A 24,323-nucleotide genomic window follows, 5' to 3' on the forward strand; every position below is an offset into this window, starting at 1 on the left:
TGCTGCCCAGTGATAGTACTATAGGTTCAGTAGAGCCAGGCCCCCTCTGACTTTCCCTCTTTGCAGTGTCGGCTTGGGAATTCTCGGGTTCTTGCCCCCCCACCCACCCACACACACACACACACACACACACACACACACACACACACACGCCATGATTAGCCTGTCTGGGTTTTGGAAAAAGGTCTTGGGGATGAAGATCGGGATGGATCTAAACAGGAAGAGGATCCTTGGCAGTACGTTCATCTTGATCGTCTGCACTCTTTCCGCCAGGGATTGTGGGAGTGAGCCCCACCATTAAAGGTCTTTTCTTACTTCCTCCACCAGACTGGTGAGGTTCCACTTGTGGATCTGTGTCCAGTCTCTGGCTATCTGGATCCTCCGGTCACAAAGTCTGTTCTGGGCCGTTTTGAACAGCTCTGTCCCTCCCCCGTTTGGGTTCACTGGGAATGTCTCGCTTTTTCCCAGGTTAAGTTTGTAGCCCGAGAAGGTTCCAAACTCTTTCAGTATTTGCATTATTGCCTCCAGTCCCTCCTGTGGCTTCGAGACACAGAGGAGCAGGTCATCTGCATGGAGTGAGACTGTGCTCCCCGTCTCCTCTCCGGATTCCCTTCCAGCTTTTCATGTCCCGCAGGGCTATCGCCAGGGGTTCGACCGCCAGTGCGAACAAGAGTGGGGACAGGGGGCAGCCCTGTCTTGTTCCCCCCCAAAGCTGGAAGTATTCAGAGTTGGTGGTGTTCGTTCAGACACTCGCTTTGGGAGTGTTGTACAGGAGCCTCACCCAGGTGGTGAATCCCGCTCCTAGCCCAAACCGCTCCAGTACCTCGAGGAGGTAGCTGCATTTGACTCTGTCAAAGGCTTTTTCTGCGTCCAGGAAGATGATCATCCCTGGTGTTCTCTCCCGGGGGGGGGGGGGGGGGCCTTGATCACATTCAACAGCTGCCTGATGTTCACTGTGAGCTGCCTACCCTTAACAAAGGCCCGTTTGGTCCTCTGCAACCACCTCTCGTATGCAGCCCTCCAGCCTTTTGGCCAGGACCTTTGTGAGTATTTTCACATCCGCGTTCAGCAGTGAAATAGGTCTGTATGATCCACATTCCGTCAGGTCTTTACCTTTTTTGGGTATTAGTGAGATTGTGGTGGCGTAGGGGGCAAGGTGCCCCCTGCCAGTGAGTCCACGAACATGTCCATTAGGTGTGGGGCCAGGACCCGTGCGATTTAAAAAAAAAAAAAAAATTTCTTTATTTTTTTTGTGGAAGTCCACCCGTCGGGTCCCAGTGCCTTCTCCGCCTGCATGGAGCTGATGCTCTGCATGATTTCTCCAAGGTCTATTGGTGCTTCCAGCTCCCCTCGTCTGTCTTCCCCCACCACTGGCAGTTCAAGTTTGTCTCTGAACTGTTTCATTCCTGCATCCTCGCCGAGGGGCTCGGGGGTGTACAGTCTCCGGTTGAAGGTCTCGAATGCCCGATTAGATCATAGAACATTACAGCGCAGTACAGGCCCTTCGGCCCTCGATGATGCGCCGACCTGTGGAACCACGCTAAAGCCCATCTACACTATTCCCTTGTCATCCATATGTTTATCTAATGACCATTTAAATGCCCTTAATGTTGGCAAGTCCACTACTGTTGCAGGCAGGGCATTCCACGCCCCTACTACTCTGAGTAAAGAACCTACCTCTGATATCTATCTTCCCTCAATTTAAAGCTATGTCCCCTCGTGCTATCCACCACCATCCGAGGAAAAAGGCCCCCGTCCACTCTATCTAATCCTCTGATCATCTTGTATGCCTCAATTAAGTCACCTCTTTACCTTCTCTCTAACGAAAACACCCTCAACCTTTCCTCATAAGATCTTCCCTCCATACCAGGATCCTTCCACATCCTTCCTCTAATGCAGCGACCAGAACTGCACACAATACTCCAAACGCAGCCCCACCAGAGTTTTGTACAGCTGCAACATGACCTCATGGCTCCGAAACGCAATCCCTCTGCCAATAAAAGCGAACACACCGTACGCCTTCTTAACAACCCTCTAAACCTGGGTGGCAACTTTCAGGGATCTATGTACATGGACACCGAGATCTCTCTGCTCATCCACACTACCAAGCATCTTCCCATTAGTCCAGTACTCCTTCCAAAATGAATCACCTCACACTTTTCTGCATTAAACTCCATTTGCCACCTGTCAGCCCAGCTCTGCAGCTTATCTGTATGTCCCTCTGTAATTTGCAACATCCTTCCGCACTGTCCACGACTCCACCGACTTTAGTGTCATCTGTAAATTTACTCACCCATCCTACCACATCCTCCTCCTGGTCATTTATAAAAATGACAAACAGCAGTGGCCCCAAAACAGATCCTTGTGGGACACCACTAGGAACTGAACTCCAGGCTGAACATTTAGCATTAACCACCACCCTTTGTCTTCTTACAGCGAGCCAATTTCTGATCCAAACTGCTAAATCAGCCTGAATCCCATGCCTCCGTATTTCTGAAATCCATATACACCACATCAACTGCTTTACCCTCGTCCACCTGTTTGGTCACCTTCTCAAAGAACTCAATAAGGTTTGTGAAGTACGACCTACCCTTCACAAAACCGTGTTGACTATCCCTAAACAAGTTATTCCTTTCTCGATGATTATAAATCCTATCTCTTATAAACCTTTCCAAGACTTTGCCCACAACAGAAGTAAGGCTCACTGGTCTATAGTTACCGGGGTTATCTCTACTCCCCTTATTGAACAGCATTTGCTATCCTCCAGTCTTCTGGCACTATTCCTGTAGACAATGACGACATGAAGATCAAAGCCAAAGGCTCAGCAATCACCTCCCTACCTTCCCAGAGAATCCTAGGATAAATCCTTTACGGCCCAGGGGAATTATCTATTTTCACACTTTCCAGAATCGCTAACACCTCCTCCTTATGAACCTCAAGCCCTTCTAGTCAAGTAGCCTGTATCTCAGTATTCTCCTGAACAACAGAGACTTTTTCCTGCGTGAATAATGACGAAAAATATTAATTGAGCACCTCTCGTTTCTCCTCGGGCTCTATGCACAACTTCCCACTACTGTCCTTGACCGGCCCTACTTTTACCCTAGTCATTCTTTTATTCCTGACATACCTATAGAAATCTTTAGGGTTATCCTTGATCCTCTCTGCGAAAGACTTCTCATGTCCCCTCCTGGCTCTTCTTAGCTCTCTCTTTAGGTCCTTCCTAGCTAACTTGTAACTCTCGAGCGCCCTAACTGAACCTTCACGTCTCATCTTTACATAAACTTCCTTCTTCCTCTTGACAAGTGATTCAACTACTTTAGTAAACCACTGTTCCCTTACTCGACCACTTCCTCCCTGCCTGGCAGGAACATACTTACCAAGGACATGCAATAGCTGTTCCTTGAACGAGCTCCACATTTCAATTGTGCCCATCCCCTGCAGTTTCCTTCCCCATCCTATGCATCCTAAGTCTTGCCTCATCGCATCATAATTGCCTTTCCCCCAGCTATAACTCTTGCCCTGCTGTATATACCTATCCCTTTCCATTGCTAAAGTAAACGTAACTGAATTGTGGTCACTATCACCAAAGTGCTCACCTACCTCCAGATCTAGCACCTGTCCTGGTTCATTACCCGGTACCAAATCCAATGTGGCCTCGCCTCTTGTTGGCCTATCTACATACTGTGTCAGGAAACCCTCCTGCACACATAGGACAAAAACTGACCCATCTAAAGTACTCGAACTATAGTGTTTCCAGTCAATATTTGGAAAGTTCAAGTCCCCCATAACAACTACCCTGTTACTTTCGCTCCTATCCAGAATCATCTTTGCAATCCTTTCGTCTACATCTCTGGAACTTTTCGGAGACCTTTGGAAAACTCCCAACAGGGTGACCTCCTTTCCTGTTTCTAACTTAAGCCCATACTACCTCAGTAGACAAGTCCTGATCAAACGTCCTTTCTGCCACCCTAATACTGTCCTTGACTAACAATGCCCCCCTCCCCCATCTTTTTACCACCTTCCCTGAGCTTACTGAAATATCTAAACCCCGGAACCTGCAACAACCATTCCTGTCCTTACTCTAGCCATGTCTCCAAAATGGTCACAACATCGAAGTCCCAGGTACCAACCCATGCTGCAAGTTCACCCACCTTATTCCGGATGCTCGTGGCGTTGAAGTAGACACACTTTAAACCACCTTCCTGCCTGTCGGTCTACTGCAACCTTGAAACCTTACTCATGACCTCACTACTTTCAACCTCGTGTATACTGGAGCTACAATTCGGGTTCCTAACCCCCTGCTGAATTAGTTTAAACCCTCCCGAAGAGCATGAGCAAATTTCCCCCCCAGAATATTGGTACCCCTCTGGTCCAGGTGTAGACCATCCTGTTTGTAGAGGTCCCACCTACCCCAGAATGAGCTCCAATTATCCAGGTATCTGAAACTCTCCCTCTTGCGCCATCCCTGTAGGCACGTGTTCAACTACTCTCTCTGCCTGTTCCTCGTCTCGCCAGCACGTGGCACGGGTAACAACCCAGAGATAATAACTGTTTGTTCTAACTCTAAGCTTCCACCCTAGCTCCCTGAATTCCTGCCTTACATCCCTATCCCTTTTCCTACCTATGTCATTGACCTCCTTTCTGTTACCAGTCTGCCTTTGCTATCCTTAATCTGTGCTATTTCTGTCGTGGCTGCCTACTTTCTCAGCTGGTGAGCCATTAGGCGGCCAGCCTTGTCTCCGTGTTCGTAGAAGGCTGTAAGGGATTCCTAATCAATATAGGGAAGTTGAAGCTACCGACCACAACTACACTGCTTTTTTCACACCTTTTCAGTATCTGACTACACAACTGCTCCTCTGTCTCCTTCGGGCTGTTGGGAGGTCTATAGTATACTCCCAACATTGTGATTTAATCCTTCTTATTCCTGAGCTCCATCCATAATACGTCACTCCAAATCCCTCCAATGTGTTCTCCCTCAAAACAGCTGTGATCTACTCCCTAATCAGCAATGCAACCCCACCCCCCACCTCTTTTGTTTTCCCTCTGTCCTGTCTAAAACAAGGATATCCCAGAATGTTAAGCTGCCAGTCCTGTCCCTCCTTGAACCATTGCATTTACATCATAGTTCCATGCAGTAATCCAGGCTCTCCGTTCATCTGTTTTAACTGTTATACTTGCATTGAAGCAAACACACTCCAGACCTACAGTCCCGCTGAGCCCTGCAGCTGCCCTTTGCCTGTTCTTACTCTGCGATATGTTTATCTCTGTCTCACTTTTTTCCCCAGTATCTACACTTACTGGCCTGCTACTGCGGTTCCCATCCCACTGCCACACCAGTTTACCCCCCCCGAACAGCATTAGCAAAACCCCTGCCCAGGATATTGGTGCCCCTCCAGTTCAGGTGCAACCCATCCTCCTTGTACAGGTCCCATCTTCCCCAGAAGACATCCCAGTGATCTGTATATCTAAAGCCCTCAATCCTACACCAGTTCTTCAGCCACGTGTTCAACTGTATCAGCTCTCTGTTCCAAGCCTCACTAACATGTGGCATGGGAACTAATCCCAAGATTACTATCATAGAGTTCCTGTTTTTCAGCTCCCGACCTAACTCCCTGAATTGTCTTGGCAGGACTCTTTCCTATTCCTGCCTATGTCATTTGCAGCAATGTTGACAATGACATCTGTCTGTTTACCCTCCTGTTTCAGGATGCCCGGTAAGCCATTCAGAGACATGGATACATTGAAGATAGGAGCAGGAGGAGGCCTTTTGGCCCTTCGAGCCTGCTCTACCATTTATCACGATCATGGCTGATCATCCAACTCCATAGCCTAATCCTGCTTTCTCCCCATAGCATTTGATCCCATTCTCCCCAAGTGCTATATCTAGTCGCCTCTTGAATATATTCAATGTTTTAGCATCAACTACTTCCTGTGGTAATGAATTCCACAGGCTCACCACTCTTTGTGTGAAGAAATGTCTTCTCATCTCTGTCCAAAATGGTTTGCCCTGAATCCTCAGGCTGTGACCCCTAATTCTGGACACACCCATCATTGGTAACATCTTCCCTGCATCTACCCTGTCTAGTCCTGTTAGAATTTTATAAGTCTCTCTGAGATCCCTTCCTCATTATTCTGAACTCCAGTGAGGACAATCCCAATCTAGTCAATCTCTCCTCATATGACAGTTCCGCCATCCCTTGAATCAGTCTGGTAAACCTGCGCTCCTCTCTTTCTCTTTCTCTCTCTCTCTCTCATCTCTCTCTCTCTTTCTCTCTCCTTCTCTTTCTCTCTCTTTCTCTCTCTCTCTCTCTCTCTCTCTCTCTCTCTCTCTCTCTCTCTCTCTCCTTCTCTCTCTCTTTTTCTCTCTTTCCTCTTTTTTCTCTCTTTTTTTTCTCTCTCTCTCTCTCTTTTTTCTCTTTCTATCTCTCTCTCTCTCCTTCTCTCTCTCTCTCTCTTCCTCTTTCTCTCTCTCTTCTCTTTCCTCTCGCTCTCTTTTTCTCTCTCTCTTTTTTCTCTCCCTCTCTCTTTCTCTCTCTCTCATGAGAGAGAGAGCAAGAACATCCTTCGTCAGAGAAGGAGACCAAAACTGCACACAATACTCCAGGTGTGGCCTCACCAAGGCCCTGTATAATTGCAGCAACACATCCCTGCTTCTATACTCAACCTCTCGCAATGAAGGTCAACATACCATTAGCCTTCTTTACCGCCTGCTGCACCTGCATGCTTACCTTCAGTGACGGGTGCACAAGGTCACCCAGGTCCAACTGCACACTCCCCTCTCCCAATTTACAACCATTCGGGTAGTAATCTGCCTTCCTGTTTTTGCTTCCAAAGTGAATGACCTCACACTTATCCAAATTGTACTGCATCTGCCATTGATTTGCCCACTCGCCCAACCTGTCCAGATGATGCTGTAGGGTCCCTGCATCCTCGTCACAGTTCACCCTCCCACCTAACTTGGTATCATCTGCAAACTTTGAGATGTTACATTTTGTTCCCTCATCCAAATCATTAATATATATTGTGAATAGCTGGGGTCCCAGCACCGATCCCTGTGGTACCCCACTAGTTACTACCTTCCAATTTGAAAAGGACCCATTAATTCCTACTCATTGTTTCCTCTCTGCCAACCAGTTTTCTATCCACCTCATTACATTTCTCCCAATCCCATGCACTTTAATTTTGCACAATAATCTTTTATGCGGGACTTTGTCAAACGCCTTCTGAAAGTCCAAATATACCACATCGACTATCTCCCCCTTGTCAACTGTGCTGGTTACATATTCAAAGAATTCCAACAGATTTGTCAAGCATGATTTTCCCTTCATGCTGACTGACTGATCCTGCCACTGCTTTCCAAATGTTCCGCTATAAAGTCCTTGATAATGGATTCAAGAATTTTTCCCACTACCAATGTGAGACTTACTGGTCTATAATTCCTTGCCTCCCTTTTTGAATATTGGAGTGACTTGAGCTACCCTCCAATCTGCAGGGACTGTTCCAGAGTCTATAGAATCCTGGAAGATGACCGCCAATGCATCCACTATTTCCAGAGCCGCCACCTGCACTCTGGGATGCAGATTCTCAGGCCCTCGGGATTTATCCGCCTTCAATCCCATCAATTTTCCCAGCATCATTTCTCTACTAATGTTTATCTCCCTCAGTTCTTCCCTTTAACTAAACCAACATTTCTGGTATCTGAGAGCCCTAGGGCCCTGACACCAGGGAGGCAACACACTATCCTGGAGTCCTGTCTGTGCCCCTGACTGTCGGATGTCCTACTACTGTCACTCACTTGCATTTAGCTCGACCCTGTTCTAAGGCAGAACCAGTTGTGGTACCACAGGCCTGGCTGCTGCTGGTGTCTTCCCCTGAGAAGCTTTTACCCCCAACAATATACAAAATGGTATACCTGTTTGAGAGGGGAATAGTCACAGGAGGCTCCTGCCTGCCTCTCCTGGCGGTCACCCATCCACCTGTTTGAACCTGTGGTGTGACCACCTCCCTGAAGCTAGTGTCTATCACACTCAGCCCCCTGTATGCACCACAATGAGTCCAGCTGCTGCTCAACTGTACTACACAGTCTGAGGATGGGCAGCTGGGCACACTTCCCGCAGACCTAGTCATCAGGGATGCTAGAAAGTTCCCTGATTTCCCACATCTGGCAGGAGGAGCACAGCACTGCCCTAACTGCCATTGCTGCCCTTGTACACTTACGAAAGATACAAGAATAAGAATATTACCTCACTTGTCCTCCTCACGGTGCCTTTGTTTTGGTTAGAGGAGGAGGGAGGGAGGGAAACACTAATGTATTTTTTCTGGCTTAACCGCTCACCAGTTCTTCGGCTACATACAATACAGTCGAGGTGACTGAGTTGACTTCCCTCAGAATCCTCTTCTGCTGTGTCTACTGGACGATGATCTTTCTGCTGTTTGTCACCTGAGGGGTTCTTTATTAATGTCACAAGTAGGCTTATATTAACACTGCAATGAAGTTACTGGGAAAATCCCATAATTGCCATACTCCGGCATCTGTTCGGGCACACCGAGGGAGAATTCAGAATGTCCAATTCACTTAACAGGCGTGACTTGTGGGAGGAAATCGGAGCACCTGGAGGAAACTCACGCAGACACGGGGAGAACATCCAGACTCCAGACAGTGACCCAAGCCAGGAATCGAACCCGGATCCCTGGTGCTGTGAAGCAACAGTGCTAACCACTGTGATACCGTACCTCTTCATGTACCTATTGAAACTTTTGCATTCAGTTTTTATGTCATCTGCAAGTTTACTCTTCTTAATCAATCCCTTGGTCTTTCCTTGCTGAATTCTTTTTATATAAAAAAAAATGTTTTAATATAAATTTGACCCGATTCTTTTTTTGTTACCCCACTTAAGTGCAATTTAACCTGTCGTGCACATCTTTGGGTTATGGTGGTGAGACCCATGCAAATACAGGGAGAATGTGACCCGGCACACAGTGACCCGGGGCTGGGACCGAACCAGGGTCCTCAGTGCTGTGAGGCACTGCACCTCCATGCCAATCTTTGCTGAATTCTAAACTGCTTCCAATCCTCTGACGTGCTGTTTTTCTTGGCCAATTTGAATGCTCTTCCTCTGATTGAATGCTATCTTTAATTTCTCTTGTAAGTCCTGGATTGGCCACCGTTCCCATTTTGCTTTTGTGACAGGCTTTCGGGAAATGTTGCTGCAGAATTCCAAGTCCCTTGATGTATGCTTGTAGCCTCACTGTATGCCAATGTTCAGTTTCTGATCAATGGTAACCCTCAGCATGTTGTTGATGAGGGACTCCATGAAGGTATTGCTGTGGAATGTTAAGCGTGCATGATTACCTTCTCTCATTTTCATTTCATTCTTGTTGGAGATGATCATGATTTGTCACTTGTGTGGCGAGAATGGTACATGCCAATTACCAGGCCAAAGCTGAATGTTGCTAAAGTCTTGGGACTGCTTGAGTTTCTATGAGTTGTGAATAGAACTGAATAATGTGAAATTATCAGTGAGCTTCCCCATTTCTGACCCTGTAATATAGGGACGGTCATTGAGGCAGCTGAAGAGGGTTGGACCTCAGACACTGTCCAAATAAACTCCTGCAGCGATGTTCTGGAGCTGTGTTGATTGGCCTCTTTGTGCTTGGTATGACTCAACCAGTTGTAAGTTTGCCCCAATTTTCATTAACTTCAGTGTTGTTATGGCTGCTTGACACCACCCTCCATCAAATGTTGCCTTGCCAACTAGGGCAGTCATTCTCGCCTCGCCTCAGTTTTAGCTGTTTTGTCCCTGTTTGGCACAAGGTTGAGTTGAGGTCTGGAGCATTGTGGTCCTGATGAAACCCAAACTGACGTGTCAGTGAGTAATTTATAGTTGGGTATGTGTTTCTTCATTCCGTCACTTTGCAGATGATTGAGAGTGGACTGATAGGGTGTAAATTGGCTAGATTGGATTTGTCTGGCTTTTTGTGTACAATCTGGACAATTTTCCACATTGTTCACTGAATGCTCTGTGGCAGCGTTCCATCTCATAACTCTGTTAAGCATCAGTATGGCTCAAGAGCTCCACTCTGGCATGACAATCTCTGCCACATTTTCTGCAGAGGGCTGGGAAGGTGCCATGATTCGCTGGCCTTTGTTTTTTCTGGACCCTGTCAGCAAGAGGAGCATTTTGTTTCTGCTCTTCACGCTAGCACAGTGGGTAGCACAGTTGCTTCATAGCTCCAGGGTCTTAGGTTGGCTTCGCGGCTTGGGTCACTGTGTGTGGAGTCCGCATGTTCTCCCGGTGTCTCCATGGGTTTCCTCCGGGTACTCCGATTTCCTCCCACAGTCCAAATATGTTGGGGTAGGTGGGTTGGCCATAATGAATTGTCCTTAATGTCCAACAGAAAAGGTTAGGTGGGGTTACTGGGTTACGGCGATGGAGTGGGCTTAAATGGGGTGCTCTTACCAAGGGCTGGTGCAGATACCATGGGCCGAATGGCCTCCTTCTGCACTGTAAATTCTATGATTCTATACTCTTCCAATGCCCTTCCAAACAGTCGTCCTGCAGAAGTCACGTCGTCAGCGGTTGTCAGTCAGTGTCAGCCGTCTTCACATCTCGCTTGCAGGTGTCATTGAGATGCAAGATTTAATGTCTATGAGGTCACAACCAAGTGACCAGTCCACCCTACAGAAGCATTTTGGGTATATGCTGGCATCCATCTGATGACTATGGTAGAACCAAAAAGGATGTAATTATCTGAGCAATAAGTGTATGCTGATGGAAGTTGCATGATATTGTCTGTCCTGTGTGCCCTCTTAATGCCTGTCCTGCTGCCTGTTCTGATATACATTCTTCAGCTTGGCTGCTGCAAAGTTATTACAACCTTTGGGATTTCTGTTTGAGTTGTAGTCTTTGGACAACCCCCTTTCTCCTTTTTCAGATGGGCTGGTCTGAAACATCCCCTTTCGAGTCTGGGTTAGAATCTGTGATGTTGTTTGATAGACGTGGAAAGCAGACAATCGATGCAGGTGGAATTTTCAATGTCCTCCTATCGGGGCCTGTGGTTGGTGAAGCCAGTCAGAAACTTTCAGGGAAGAAGGCGAGTCTTCTGGAGAGTGCCATCTTTGTTGAGTTCTGTTAAGCAGCCAGCAAAGTAAGGACTCAGAAGTCACCCTCTCTCCTTCTCCCTCTGTTCAGCACAGGGCTAAATCGCTGGCTTTGAAAGCAGGCCAGCAGCACGGTTCGATTCCCGTAACAGCCTCCCCTAACAGACGCCGGAATGTGGCGACTAGGGGCTTTTCGCAGTAACTTCATTTGAAGCCTACTCGTGACAATAAGCGATTTTCATTTCATTTCATTTCATGCTGAATCAGAAATCTGGCATGGCGGGACGGAGAATCCAGCCCCCTGATTTCCAAGAACCCATAAAGCAAATGGATTATGGTGGGTCAGCACCTTCATAGTCAGGAGCTGCATGACTTGAGGGGATAGTGGCAGATCATTGGGGCACAATAATCCCTCCCACCATCTGAGACCATCCTATGCCAAACCAGTTGGGCCCATCACTCGTAACCATTCCCTCCTTTGTTGTGCTGACACACTACAGTGAAATTGGAGTGTGCTTTCCAAGAGCGCAAGCCTGGGCAAAAGTTAGGCAGACCGAGAGCTGTCAAACACGGTAGCATGGTGGTTAGCATCAATGCTTCACAGCTCCAGGGTCCCAGGTTCGATTCCCGGCTGGGTCACTGTCTGTGTGGAGTCTGCACGTCTTCCCCGTGTGCGCGTGGGTTTCCTCCGGGTGCTCCGGTTTCCTCCCACAGTCCAAAGATGTGCGGGTTAGGTGGATTGGCCATGCTAAATTGCCCGTAGTGTAAGGATAATGGGGGGATTGTTGGGTTACGGGTATACAGGTTACGTGGGTTTAAGTGGGGTGATCATTGTTCGGCACAACATCGAGGGCCGAAGGGCCTGTTCTGTGCTGTACTGTTCTATGTTCTATGTTCTATCAAGGCCCACCTCTCAACTTTCTGGTTGGGTTTGAAGAAATGCAAAACATTTTATTTAGCACTGGCTTGGTTGCAGGAGTTGCCAGAAAGATTACCTATTTAGACATCGGTCTGCTTTTGGGCTACACTAAGGTTTTGCTCATTAGTCTTCCAACTCTCCTGCGATATGTTTCAATTTCTCCCCTATTCTGGCAGTATCAGACCTGCTCTGTTGGAACAAGAATGGTGCCACTATAACAAACACCCAATGTCATAAAATGGAACATGTGTACATTTCATCTGCTGAAATTTTAATTTTAGATGTGGCTGAGGAAAGAATGCTGACAAGGACATGGGAGACCTCTCTGCTCTTCAATGCTGTGGGTTTGTTACAGGAACTGAACACTTGAACAGGCACACCAGCCTCAATTTAATTAATGATTGATCAAACCCTGGTTGCTGTATAATATCCTCTGGTCTAAGATTCTGCTCTAGTGTTCTTGGTAATTTGATCATAAAACTAACTGCACATGGTATGTTTTTCAACAGGTCCAGCATGCACTAAAGAAGTCAGAAAGTGCACTTGAAACACTAAATAAAGCCATCAGTATCGACCCAAAAAACCCTCTATGCAAATTCCACAGAGCCTCTATTTTGTTTGCAAATGAAAAGTACAAAGTAAGTCTGTTATGTTGGGTTTTATATAAGGTGCTTTGAATTAATTTGGGTCGTCTTGGCTTCAGCTTCCTGTGACGCCTCTTCTTTTCATCAGGCAGCATTACAGGAGCTTGAAGAACTGAAACAAATTGTCCCCAAAGAGTCACTTGTTTACTTCCTAATAGGAAAGGTAAGAGATTTGACTTTTGACATGTTTTCAAAGCATAAGTTCTTGCTTTCTCTGCCTTCCCTCATCATTATTCATATTCGAAGAGTTGGAGACCTGGAATAAATTGTGAAATTTCTGATCCAATAACTGATGTTGGTAGCTCCTATCGGGTGAAGGAGCAGTGCTCTGAAAGCAAGTGATTTGAAACAAACCTGTTGGACTTTAACCTGGTGTTGTAAGACTTCTTACTGTGCTCACCCCAGCCTAATGCCGGCATCTCCACATCCATTATCATCATTATTATTATGAAAGAGAAGGCTAAAGCAGTGACATGAATAATGCCAATTACAGGATGCAGTCCAAAGATGGTGTTGACATTCATAAATGGAGTAGGCATTAACATACAGGACATTTATCCAAACCAATGATTGTGCATGATTGGAGGAATGAATGGATAGCTGCAGGTGGTCAATACTGTGATGCAAAAATTTTACAAACATGCCTCCAGCACATACCTCTATGTGGAGTAGATTTATGTGGTTTGCTTTTTTCAGTTTTGGGACTTTTACAGTTTCAGACCTGTATTCAGGCTCTTGAAGAGTCAGTTTTGCCTATCGAGCCAATTCAAGTGTTTGCTTCCTTTGGAAAATATTTTTTTGTTATTCATTTGTGAGAAGTGTGTGTTGCTGGCAAGCACAATGTTATTGTTCACCCCTATTTAGGATTGAGAAAATGGTAGTAAATCACAGTATGTTGTGTGGGTACGTTTGCAGTGTTAGGAGGAAATTCCAGGACTTTGACCCAACAGTGAAGGAACAGCCATATCCAGTTCGGGATGATGAGATTTGGAGAGGAACTTTGCAGGTGGTGGTTTGTCTATGTGTCTGATGGCCTTACCCTTCCAGGTGGTCAAGGTGCTGGTTTGGAAGGTGTTGTTGAAGGAGCTTGGCGAATTAATGGAATGCATCTTGTATACTGTACACCTTGTGGACGTTGTACCTGTAGTGGAGAGAATTAACTGTTAAAGTAATGATTTGTGTATCAGTCAGTGGCCTGTTTTGTCTTGAATGCTGTTGAGCTTGAGTTATTGAAGCTGCACTCGCCCAGGCAAACGGAAAGTTAAATTACTCTGCATTTGCAGCACAGGAGGAGAGAGATTGTTCGGCCTATTGTATCCATGCCAGTCAAGAATTTTCTGCCTGCACTAATTTAGCCTTGTACCTCTGAACTTAAATCTGTATGTCCTGGTTATTGATCCCTCTGCCAATGGAAAACATTCATTCCTATCCACCCAAGTATTCTTCATTCCTGACCTGTTGAGTTTTCAGAGCTTAGTCTCATGGGTAAATCTGCAATGAAAGGTGTCCGAGCAATGATGCACTTGGCTACTGCCCCACTTGATCGTAGTTATACCTGAAATGTTTGCATGTACTTTTCACTTTGCTGTACTTTTCACTTTGCTGATAGATACTCCATGAACTAACAAGGTTCTTTGATCATTTTTCTAATTAATTGGGGCAAATAGGTTTTTCTTGTTTTTTATAATGTACTAAGCTAATGAGCTTGATGTCATGTTTTCCCAGTAGATAATAAATAACCAATTTGTTCATCGATCTCAGCAACCTTATGACCAGGTATACTTATCGTTCTAGAAACCAGATTTTCTTTTCCTGATGTTGAGCGAGGGAAAGATTTTGTTCAGGAACACAGGAAAATTCCCCATGCTTTTCGAAAGTGGGATCTTTCATATCCACTGGAGAGAATGGACAACTGAAAGGTGGTACCTTTGACAGTGCAGCGCACTCTCATGTCAACCTAGATTTTTGTGCCCAGTTCTCCAGGGTGGGAGTTGAATCCAGAACCTATAGTTTCATGAGCAAAGTTCAAACTTGTGGAGTGAAAGGGACAGTAGAAAAATGGATACAAATGTTGTTGAATTACGCAAAAGGATAGCGGTGAACACTCATTTTTCACAATGGTTTATATATCATTGACCTGGTCCTTGATGTACACAGCACAATTTAAAATGTTGTAAATTATACAAAACCTGGAAATTTTGCAAACTGAGGAGTGTGGAACTTCATAAGCATATGGGTTGGTGACACAAGTTTGCCACAGGTGGAATTGAATGCAGAGAAGTGTAAAGTGATGCATTTTGGTAGGAAGAATGTGGGGAGACAGTATAAATAGAGGGTGCTATTCCAAATTGGGTGCAGGAGCAGAGGGACCTGGGGATATATGTGCATAAATCATTGAAGGTGGTAGGACAAGTTAGGAAAGTGGTTACCAAAGTGCAAGGAATCCTGAACTTTATAGGTAGAATGCGTAGAGTACAATAGCAAGGAAATGATAAATTGAAAGCCATTCTTACCATCTCCAACATGCCGTAGACAGCATGCCATCTCCAACATGCACCCTCCATAACATTCTGGTCCACTGTCCCATCACCTGAAATACCTCACCCCCTTTTACAGCACCTTTTCATGCAATTGCATGAGGTGTAACACGTGCCTCTTTACCTCTCTCCTCCCTGCCCAAGCTGTGAACATTTCCAGGCGAAGAAGCAATTGACTTGTACTCATTTATCTACTCCCATTTGGAAGCAAATGGATGTATTAGTGAGAGGCAGCATGGTTTTGTGAAGGGGTGGTCGTATCTCACTAACTTGATAGAGTTTTTCGAAGAGGTCCCAAAGATGATTGGTGCAGGTAGGGCAGTGGATGTTGTCTATATGGACTTCAGTAAGGCCTTTGACAAGGCCCCTCATGGTAGACTGGTACAAAAGGTGAAGTCACACGGGATCAGGGGTGAGCTGGCAAGTTGGATACAGAACTGGCTAGGTCATAGAAGGCAGAGAGTAGTAATGGAAGGGTGCTTTTCTAACTGGAGGGCTGTGACTAGTGGTGTTCCGTAGGGATCAGTGCTGGGACCTTTGCTGTTCGGAGTATATATAAATGATTTGGAGGAAAATGTAACTTGGTCTGATTAGTAAGTTTGCGGACGACACAAAGATTGGTGGAATTGCGGCTAGCGATGAGGACTGCCAGAGGATACAGCAGGATTTAGATTGTTTGGAGACTTGGGCGGAGAGACGGCAGATGGAGTTTAATCTGGACAAATGTGTGTTAATGCATTTTGGAAGGTCTAATGCAGATAGGGAATATACAGTGAATGGTAGAACCTTCAAGAGTATTGAAAGTCAGAGAGATCTAGGTGTGCAGGTCCACAGGTCACTGAAAGGGGCAACACAGGTGGAGAAGGTAGGCAAGAAGGCATACGGCATGCTTGCCTTCATTGGCCGGGGCATTGAGTATAAGAATTGGCAAGTCATGTAGCAGTTGTACAGAACCTTAGTTAGGTCACACTTGGAGTATACTGGGCAGCACGGTAGCATTGTGGATAGCACAATCGCTTTACAGCTCCAGGGTCCCAGGTTCGATTCCGGCTTGGGTCACTGTCTGTGTGGAGTCTGCACATCCTCCCCGTGTGTGCGTGGGTTTCCTCCGGCTGCTCCGGTTTCCTCCCACAGTCCAAAGATGTGCAGGTTAGGTGGATTGGCCATGATAAATTGCCCCTAGTATCCAAAATTGCCCTTAGTGTTGGGTGGGGTTACTGGGTTATGGGGATAGGGTGAAGGTGTTGACCTTGGGTAGGGTGCTCTTTCCAGGAGCCGGTGCAGACTCGATGGGCTGAATGGCCTCCTTCTCCACTGTAAATTCTATGTATAGTGTTCAATTCTGGTCCCACACTACCAGAAGAATGTGGAGGCTTTCGAGAGGGTGCAGAAAATATTTACCAGGATGTTGCCTGGTATGGAGGGCATTAGCTATGAAGAGCGGTTGAATAAACTCGGTTTGTTCTCACTGGAACGACGAAGTTGAGGGGTGATCTGCTAAAGGTCTACAAAATTATGAAGGGCATAGACAGAGAGGCTTTTCCCCAGGGTCGAGGGGTCATTACTACGGGGCATAGGTTTAAGGTGCGAGGGGCAAGGTTTAGAGGAGATGTACAAGGCAAGTTTTTTTACACAGAGGGTAGTGGGTGCCTGGAACTCGCTGCTGGAGGAGGTGGTGGAAGCAGGGACGATAGTGACATTTAAGGGGCATTTTGACAAATACATGAATAGGATGGGAATAGAGGGATACTGACCCAGGAAGTGTAGAGGATTTTAGTTTAGACGGGCAGCATGGTTGGCACGGGCACCACAATATGTCCTTGGGGAAACCAAACGCAGACTGGGTAACAGCTTTGCTTAACATCTCCACTCAATCCGCAAGATTCCTTTAGGCTGCTTGCTGTTTCAATTCATCATCTTACTCTCATGCCCACCTTTCTGCCTTTGCCGGCTGCCATGCTTCAGTGAAGCCCAACACCAGCAGGAGGGACAGCATTTTCTCCACTGATTAGACACTTTACAGTTCCTTGATTCAACATTGAGTTCAACAAAAGACCACCAAGTGCCAGTCTGTACCTTTTGTTCTTATGTTTTTTGATTTCAGACAGACCTGACTTTTATTCTGCTGTTAACACCTACTTTGGATCAATACTTTGTTTCTTCATATAGAATCTCATCGATCAGAAACAGGCTATTTGAACCAGCTGCTCTGTGTCAGTGATGTTCCACACAAGCCTCCTCCCATCTTACTTCATCTAATCTCATCAACGTATCCTTCTTGTATGTTTATCTAGCTTCTTGTTAAATGCTAGTCTCTTCAACTGCTCCCCATGGGAGCCAAATAGGAAATTGGTGGAGGTGAGGTTAAAAAAAATTAACCAGGTGGAATTTAAATATTCTCTCATTTATCACTCAGTCTTTTGAATCCAAAGGTTTAGTAACCTAGAAATAATTATTCCAGCACTTTTCAGGATGCCCCAAAGTGCTTTAGAGACAATGAAGTACATTTGGAATGTTGTCACTATTGTACTATAGGAAATGTGGGAACCAATAGTCTCACAAGCTCCCACTCACAGCTTGTATAATTACTGCTCCCTTTGTCATTTGTTCCATCATATCTTTTTTATTTAATCTGCTTGCCCTCCATCCTATCCCTGACCTTCCCTGTTGTCCACTTGATCCTCCTCCCATTCTCAGCAGAAAAACCCCATCCATTTTCTCCCTTCCAGTTCTGAACAAAAGTCCTGTTGGAAGGTGGGAAGGGGATTTTGGTCTGGCCAGTGTAGGCAAGGAGCAACTGTTACCATGGAAGGATTCCGAATCAGGATACGGATTGAAGCAATGGAGATATGTGGGGAACCTTTTTTTAAGCAGCGAGTCGTTGATATGGTAATAATGGGTTAAGAGAAGTTACACTAACGAGTTAGTGACCTACACCATGATGTAAATGACATCAGTCATATGCTAAAGGTTCTGGTGAGATGGAACAGTCTGTACTTGAGAGACACCATAGCCTGTCATGTATAATGTGTTATTAAAGCAGTTTGAAGTAACTACCTGAGTTAGACCAGACTTCACAATAAGATCAACATAGTATATTTCAAATCCCAACTGTTAATATGTTGAGAGAGTGGTGGAGGCAGGGGCAATTAAGGCTTTGAGAAGGGAATTGGACCATTATTTGTAAAGGAAAAAATTGTGGCGTTAGCAGAACAGGTGGGGGAGTAGCACTTGCCAAGAGCCAGTACAGAGACAGCAGGCTAAATAGCTGCCTCCTGTGCTGTAACCATTCTAAGATTGCCCTGACTCCAGGGAGGGGCTACTCGAGCCTGCAAGTAGATAGCCCAGTATGAGTCCACTCCTACAATGATGAGGCATCTAGGTTCTTTATGCAAGTACCTGATGTTAAAACTCTTAAAGGTATTCGTGGAACAGGGTGACCAACCATACGTCCTTTTACATTTTGTCCCATAATTGAGCCCATAGTCTTGTGAAAGGGGTTGCATGTTTTTCCATAATTCGGACTCTTATTTTAAAAAAATAAATTTAGAGTATCCAATTCATTTTTTCCAATTTAGCGTGGCCAATCCACTTACCCTGCACATCTTTGGGTTGTGGGGGTGAAGCCCATGCAGACACAGGAAGAATGTGCAAACTACACAGAGACAGTGACCCAGGGACCGGATTGAACCTGGGTCCCAGTGCCGTAGACAGCAGTGCTAACCACTGCGCCACCGTGCCGCCCAATTCAGACTCTTTATTTCTTGTGCATGCACAGTACTGGCTCCACTCGTGTTTGCCTGCTCTCTAGCCCTTTCCAGCACCCCACCCCTGACTCTGGACCCCAGTGCCAGTGTCCCTTAATTTTTTCTGTTGTTTTTCACTCTGCTGCGGAAAGTGGAGATTTGTAACAGAGAAAATTATATCTACTTATTAGCATTATCTTTATATATTACAGATAGTGGCTGATAGTTGCTGTGCATTTCCAGCTGTGATGGAAATTGTGTTTTTGTCCAGGTTTATAGAACATAGAACACTACAGCGCAGTATGGGCCCTTCGGCTCTCGATGTTGCGCCGACCTGTGAAACCATCTGAAGTATATCTGACCTACACTATTCCATTTTCATCCATATGTCTATCCAGTGACCACTTAAATGCCCTTAAAGTTGGCGAGTATACTACTGTTGCAGGCAGGGCGTTCCACACCCCTACTACTCTCTGAGTAAAGAAACTGCCTCTGATATCTGTCCTATATCTATCACCCCTCAATTTAAAGCTATGTCCCCTCGTGTTGGTCATCACCACCCGAGGAAAAAGACTCTCACTGTCCACCCTATCTAACCCTCTGACTATCTTATATGTCTCTATTAAGTCACCTCTCAGCCTTCTCCTCTCTAACGAAAACAACCTCAATTCCCTGAGCCTTTCCTCGTAAGACCTTCCCTCCATACCAGGCAACATCCTAGTAAATCTCCTCTGAACCCTTTCCAAAGCTTCCACATCCTTCCTATAATGTGGTGACCAGAACTGCACGCAGTACTCCAGGTGCAGCCGCACCAGAGTTATGTACAGCTGCAGCATGACCTCGTGGTTCCGAAACTCAATCCCCCTGCTTATAAAGGCTAGCACACCATATGCCTTCTTAACAGCCCTATTAACCTGGGTGGCAACTTTCAGGGATTTATGTACCTGGATGCCGAGATCTCTCTGTTCATCTACACTACCAAGAATCTTGCCATTCGCCCAGTACTCTGCATTCCTGTTACTCCTTCCAAAGTGAACCACCTCACACTTTTCCGCATTAAACTCCATCTGCCACCTCTCAGCCCAGCTCTGCAGCTTATCTATGCCCCTCTGTAACCTATAACATCCTTCAGCACTATCCACAACTCCACCGACCTTCGTGTCATCTGCAAATTTACTAACCCATCCTTCTACACCCTCTTCCAGGTCATTTATAAAAATGACAAACAGCAGTGCCCCCAAAACAGATCCTTGCGGTACACCACTAGTAACTGAACTCCAGGATGAACATTTGCCATCAACCACCACCCTCTGTCTTCTTTCAGCTAGCCAATTACTGATCCAAACCGCTAAATCACCTTCAATTCCATACTTCTGTATTTTCTGCAATAGCCTACCGTGGGGAACCTTATCAAACGCCTTACTGAAATCCATATACACCACATCAACAGCTTTACCCTGATCCACCTGTTTGGTCACCTTCTCAAAAAACTCAATAAGGTTTGTGAGGCATGACCTACCCTTCAACAAACCGTGTTGACTATCGCTAATCATCTTTCAAGATGATTATAAACCCTATCTCTTATAACCTTTTCCAACATTTTACCCACAACCGAAGTAAGGCTCACAGGTCTATAATTACCAGGGTTGTCTCTACTCCCCTTCTTGAACAAGGGGACAACATTTGCTATCCTCCAGTCTTCCGGCACTATTCCTGTTGACAAAGACGACATAAAGATCAAGGACAAAGGCTCTGCAATCTCCTCCCTGGCTTCCCAGAGAATCCTAGGATAAATCCCATCTGGCCCAGGGGACTTACCTATTTTGACATTTTCCAAAATTGCTAACACCTCCTCCTTTTGAACCTCAATTCCATCCAGCCTGGTCAACTGAACCTGAGTGTTCTCCTCGACAACATTGTCTTTCTCCAGTGTAAACACTGACGAAAAATATCCATTTAACGCTTCCCCTATCTCCTCTGATTCCACACAACACACAACTTTCCACTACTATCCTTGATTGGCCCTAATCTTACTCGAGTCATTCTTTTGTTCCTGATATACCTATAGAAAGCCTTAGGGTTTTCCTTGATCTTATCCGCCAACGACTTTTCGTGTCCTCTCCTCGCTCTTCTTAACTCTCCCTTTAGGTCCTTCCTGGCTAACTTGTAACTCTCAAGTGCCCTAACTGAGCCTTCATGTCTCATCCTAACATAAGCCTCCTTCTTCCTCTTGAGAAGTGCTTCAACTTCCTTAGTAAACCACGGTTCCCTTGCTCGACAACTTCCTCCCTGCCTGACAGGTACATACTTATCAAGGACACGCAGTAGCTGTTCCTTGAAAAAGCTCCACATTTCGATTGTACCCATCCCCTGCAGTTTCCTTCCCCATCCTATACATCCTAAATCTTGCCGAATAGCATCATAATTGCCTTTTCCCCCAGCTATAATTCTTGCCTTGCGGTACCTATCCCTGCCCATTGCTAAAGTAAACATAATCGAGTTGTGATCACTATCACCAAAGTGCTCACCTACATCTAAATCTAACACCTGGCCGGGTTCATTACCTAGTACCTAAACCAGGTTTAGTTAATGGCTTCTGTATATTTCCAATTTAAAATCAGGCTGCAGTTACGATTCTTGCACCAAGCTTACTTTGACCCATTGAATTTTTCTTTACTAAATCAATGGGATGTGGGCATTGATAATCTGGCTATCATTTATTACCGACCCCTGTACAATTGTGGCTTGCTAGGCCATTTCAAAGGATAGGTAAGAGTCACCGACCCTGCGATAGGGTAGCACAGTAGCATAGTGGTTAGCGCAATTGCTTCACAGCTCCAGCGTCCCAGGTTCGATTCCCGACTGGGTCGCTGTCTGTGCGGAGTCTGCACGTTCTCCCCGTGTGCGCGTGGGTTTCCTCCCACAGTCCAAAGATGTGCGGGTTAGGTGGATTGGCCATGCTAAATTGGCCTTGGTGTCCAAAAAGGTTAAGTGGAGGTTGCGTGGATAGGGTAGATACATGGGCTTGAGTGGGTTGCTCTTTGTAAGGGCCGGTGAAGACTTGATGGGCCGAATGGCTTCCTTCTGCACTGTAAGTTCTATGATAAATAGAGTCTAACTGGCACCATTTAACCAACTGGGGAAAACTTCAAATGTCTCCTCATGCACGACACAATGGCATTGCTGCCTTAGTGCCAGGAACCCGAGTTCGATTCTAACCTGGCGTGACTGTGGAATTTGCACATTCTCCCCATGTCTGCTTGGGTTTCTAGCGGATGCTCCGGTTTACTCCCACAGTCCAAAAATGTGCAGATTAGGTAGATTTACCATGATAAATTGCCCCTTAGTGCCCAATGGTTAAGAGGGGTTACAGGGATAGAGTGGGAGAGTGGACCGAGGAAGAGTGCTCTTTCGTAGGGTTGGTGCAGACTTGATGACTGGTCTCGGTTTGCACTGTTGGGATTCAGTGACCAGTAATGTTGGGATTTGTGGTTGCGTCAAAGGCAAGCCTTTGACAAGATACTGCATGGTAGGTTGTTGTATAAGGTTGTTGCATAATCTCACTGGATCCAGGATGAGGTAGCCAATTGGATGCAAAATTGGCTTGACGACAGAAGACAAAGGATGGTTGTAGAGGGTTGTCTTTCAAACTGGAGGCCTGTGTGACCAGCGGTGTGCCTCGTGGATCAGTGCTGGGTCTGTTATTTGTTATTTATATTTGGATGAGAATTTAGGAGTTTGCAAAACACCAAGATTGTTTGCCTGGGATGGTGCATTTAAGTTATGAAGACAGGTTGGATAGGCTTGTTTTTTATTTTTGCTGGAGCCAAGACTGAGGGATGATCTGGTTGAGGTGTACAAGGTTATGAGGGGCATGGGCAGGGTGGATAAGGAGCAGCCATTCCCCTCACTTGAAGGGTCAGTTACAAGGGATGCAAGTTCAAGGTGAGGGCCTGGAGTTTATGGGTGGATTTGAGGAAAACCATTTTTGTCCAGAGGGTGGTGACGGTCTGGAATGCACTGCCTGGGAGGGTGGTAGGGGTGGGTGGCCTCGCAATCTTTAAAAAGTATCTGGATGATTATTTGTCAATTCATAACATTCAAGGCCAAGTGCTGGCAAATGGAATTAGGTCGGTCAGGTGTCTTTCATGCGTCGGTGCAGATTCGATGGGCTGAAGGGCCTCTACTGCACTGTATTATTCTGTGAATCATCACCACTGCAAATGAACTGGGCAAATTTCCTTTACAATGCATAGACTGGTGGGCCAGTTGAGCTTGCAAGTTCAACCGTGATGAGTACAATACTGGAGACGAACATGAAAGTGTGAATAAAAAAATACAACTTTGTTTCTTCACAATAAAGGAAATGTCCCTAACTCCCTTGTAAGCATTAATGCAGTGCATTCCAAACCGTCACCACCCTCTGGATAAAAATGGTTTTCCTCAAATCCACTCAACCTCCAGCCCCTCACCTTGTGTCCCCTTGTAACTGACCCTTCAACTGAGGTGGGTCAGTGCATTTAGGTTGTGAAATATTTACAAGTGAAATTTAAATTTAAAAATACATCCATGTCACCTTTGTGCTCTCAATACATCTTAGATTTGTGGCAATGGAGTTGGACAGGAAAGATTTGGTCATGATACAGTTCCTCCCTGTTTGCCAGGTAGCTCTTTTCTCGCCCACCTGTAGCAAGTTTAACCACTGCTAAGTTTACTCCACTACAGAATTGTATGGGTCTGTACAAGGCATTGGTGAGACCGCACCTGGAGTATTGGGCACTGTTTTGGCACCCTTATTTGAGGAAAGATGTATTGGCATTGGAGGCAGTTCAGAGGAGGTTCACGAGATTGATTCCAGAAATATGAGGGGTTTGTCTTACAAAACAAGAATGAACGGTTTAGGCGTCTGCACTCTCTCTCTCAAGTTTATAAGAATGAGGGGAGATCAAATTGAGGTATAGAACTTGATTTAAAGGTCTGGGTAAATTTGACGTGGAACGAATGCATTCAGGACAGGTCATAGTCTCAGGATAAGGGGCAGGAAATTTAAAACATGAGGACAAACTACTCCCAAAGGGTCGTAAGTCTGGAATTCTCTACACTGAGAGCAGTTGATGCTGGCACAATGAGGGTTATGGAGGACGGGCAGGATGGTGGAGTTGAGGTCGTGAGATCAGCCATGATCGTATTGAACGTTGGAGCAGGCTTGAGAGGCTAAATTGCCTACTCCTGTTCCAAGTTCTTGTGTTCTAAGAAAGAAATATTCTGTCTAATTCCACCTTCCAGCTCTTGGTCTGTAGCCCTGTAGGTAACAACACCTCAAGCACTGGTGTTTTTGATTAAGAAGGAGAGTATTATGGGGAGAAGGCAGGGGAA

At 45.8% G+C, this 24,323-nt stretch overlaps 1 protein-coding gene across 2 annotated transcripts in view; it reads left to right on the forward strand.

Annotated features, from left to right (window-relative positions):
* cdc27 (cell division cycle 27) overlaps positions 1–24,323 on the forward strand; it is a 172,382-nt gene that overhangs the window by 137,354 nt on the left and 10,705 nt on the right. The window contains exons 14-16 of one of the 2 annotated variants that reach the window (XR_005458146.1): positions 12,530–12,658; positions 12,753–12,827; positions 17,371–17,481. Coding sequence is in view for 1 of the 2 variants with exons in the window: in XM_038778643.1 (XP_038634571.1) it covers positions 12,530–12,658; positions 12,753–12,827 (204 nt within the window). In the remaining variant the exon portion in view is untranslated. The remainder of the gene's footprint in view (positions 1–12,529; positions 12,659–12,752; positions 12,828–17,370; positions 17,482–24,323) is intronic. The other variant, XM_038778643.1, reaches the window with a different exon arrangement.

This window comes from Scyliorhinus canicula, chromosome 19 (assembly GCF_902713615.1).
Source record: "Scyliorhinus canicula chromosome 19, sScyCan1.1, whole genome shotgun sequence".
In the NCBI taxonomy this organism is placed as follows: Eukaryota; Metazoa; Chordata; class Chondrichthyes; order Carcharhiniformes; family Scyliorhinidae; genus Scyliorhinus; species Scyliorhinus canicula.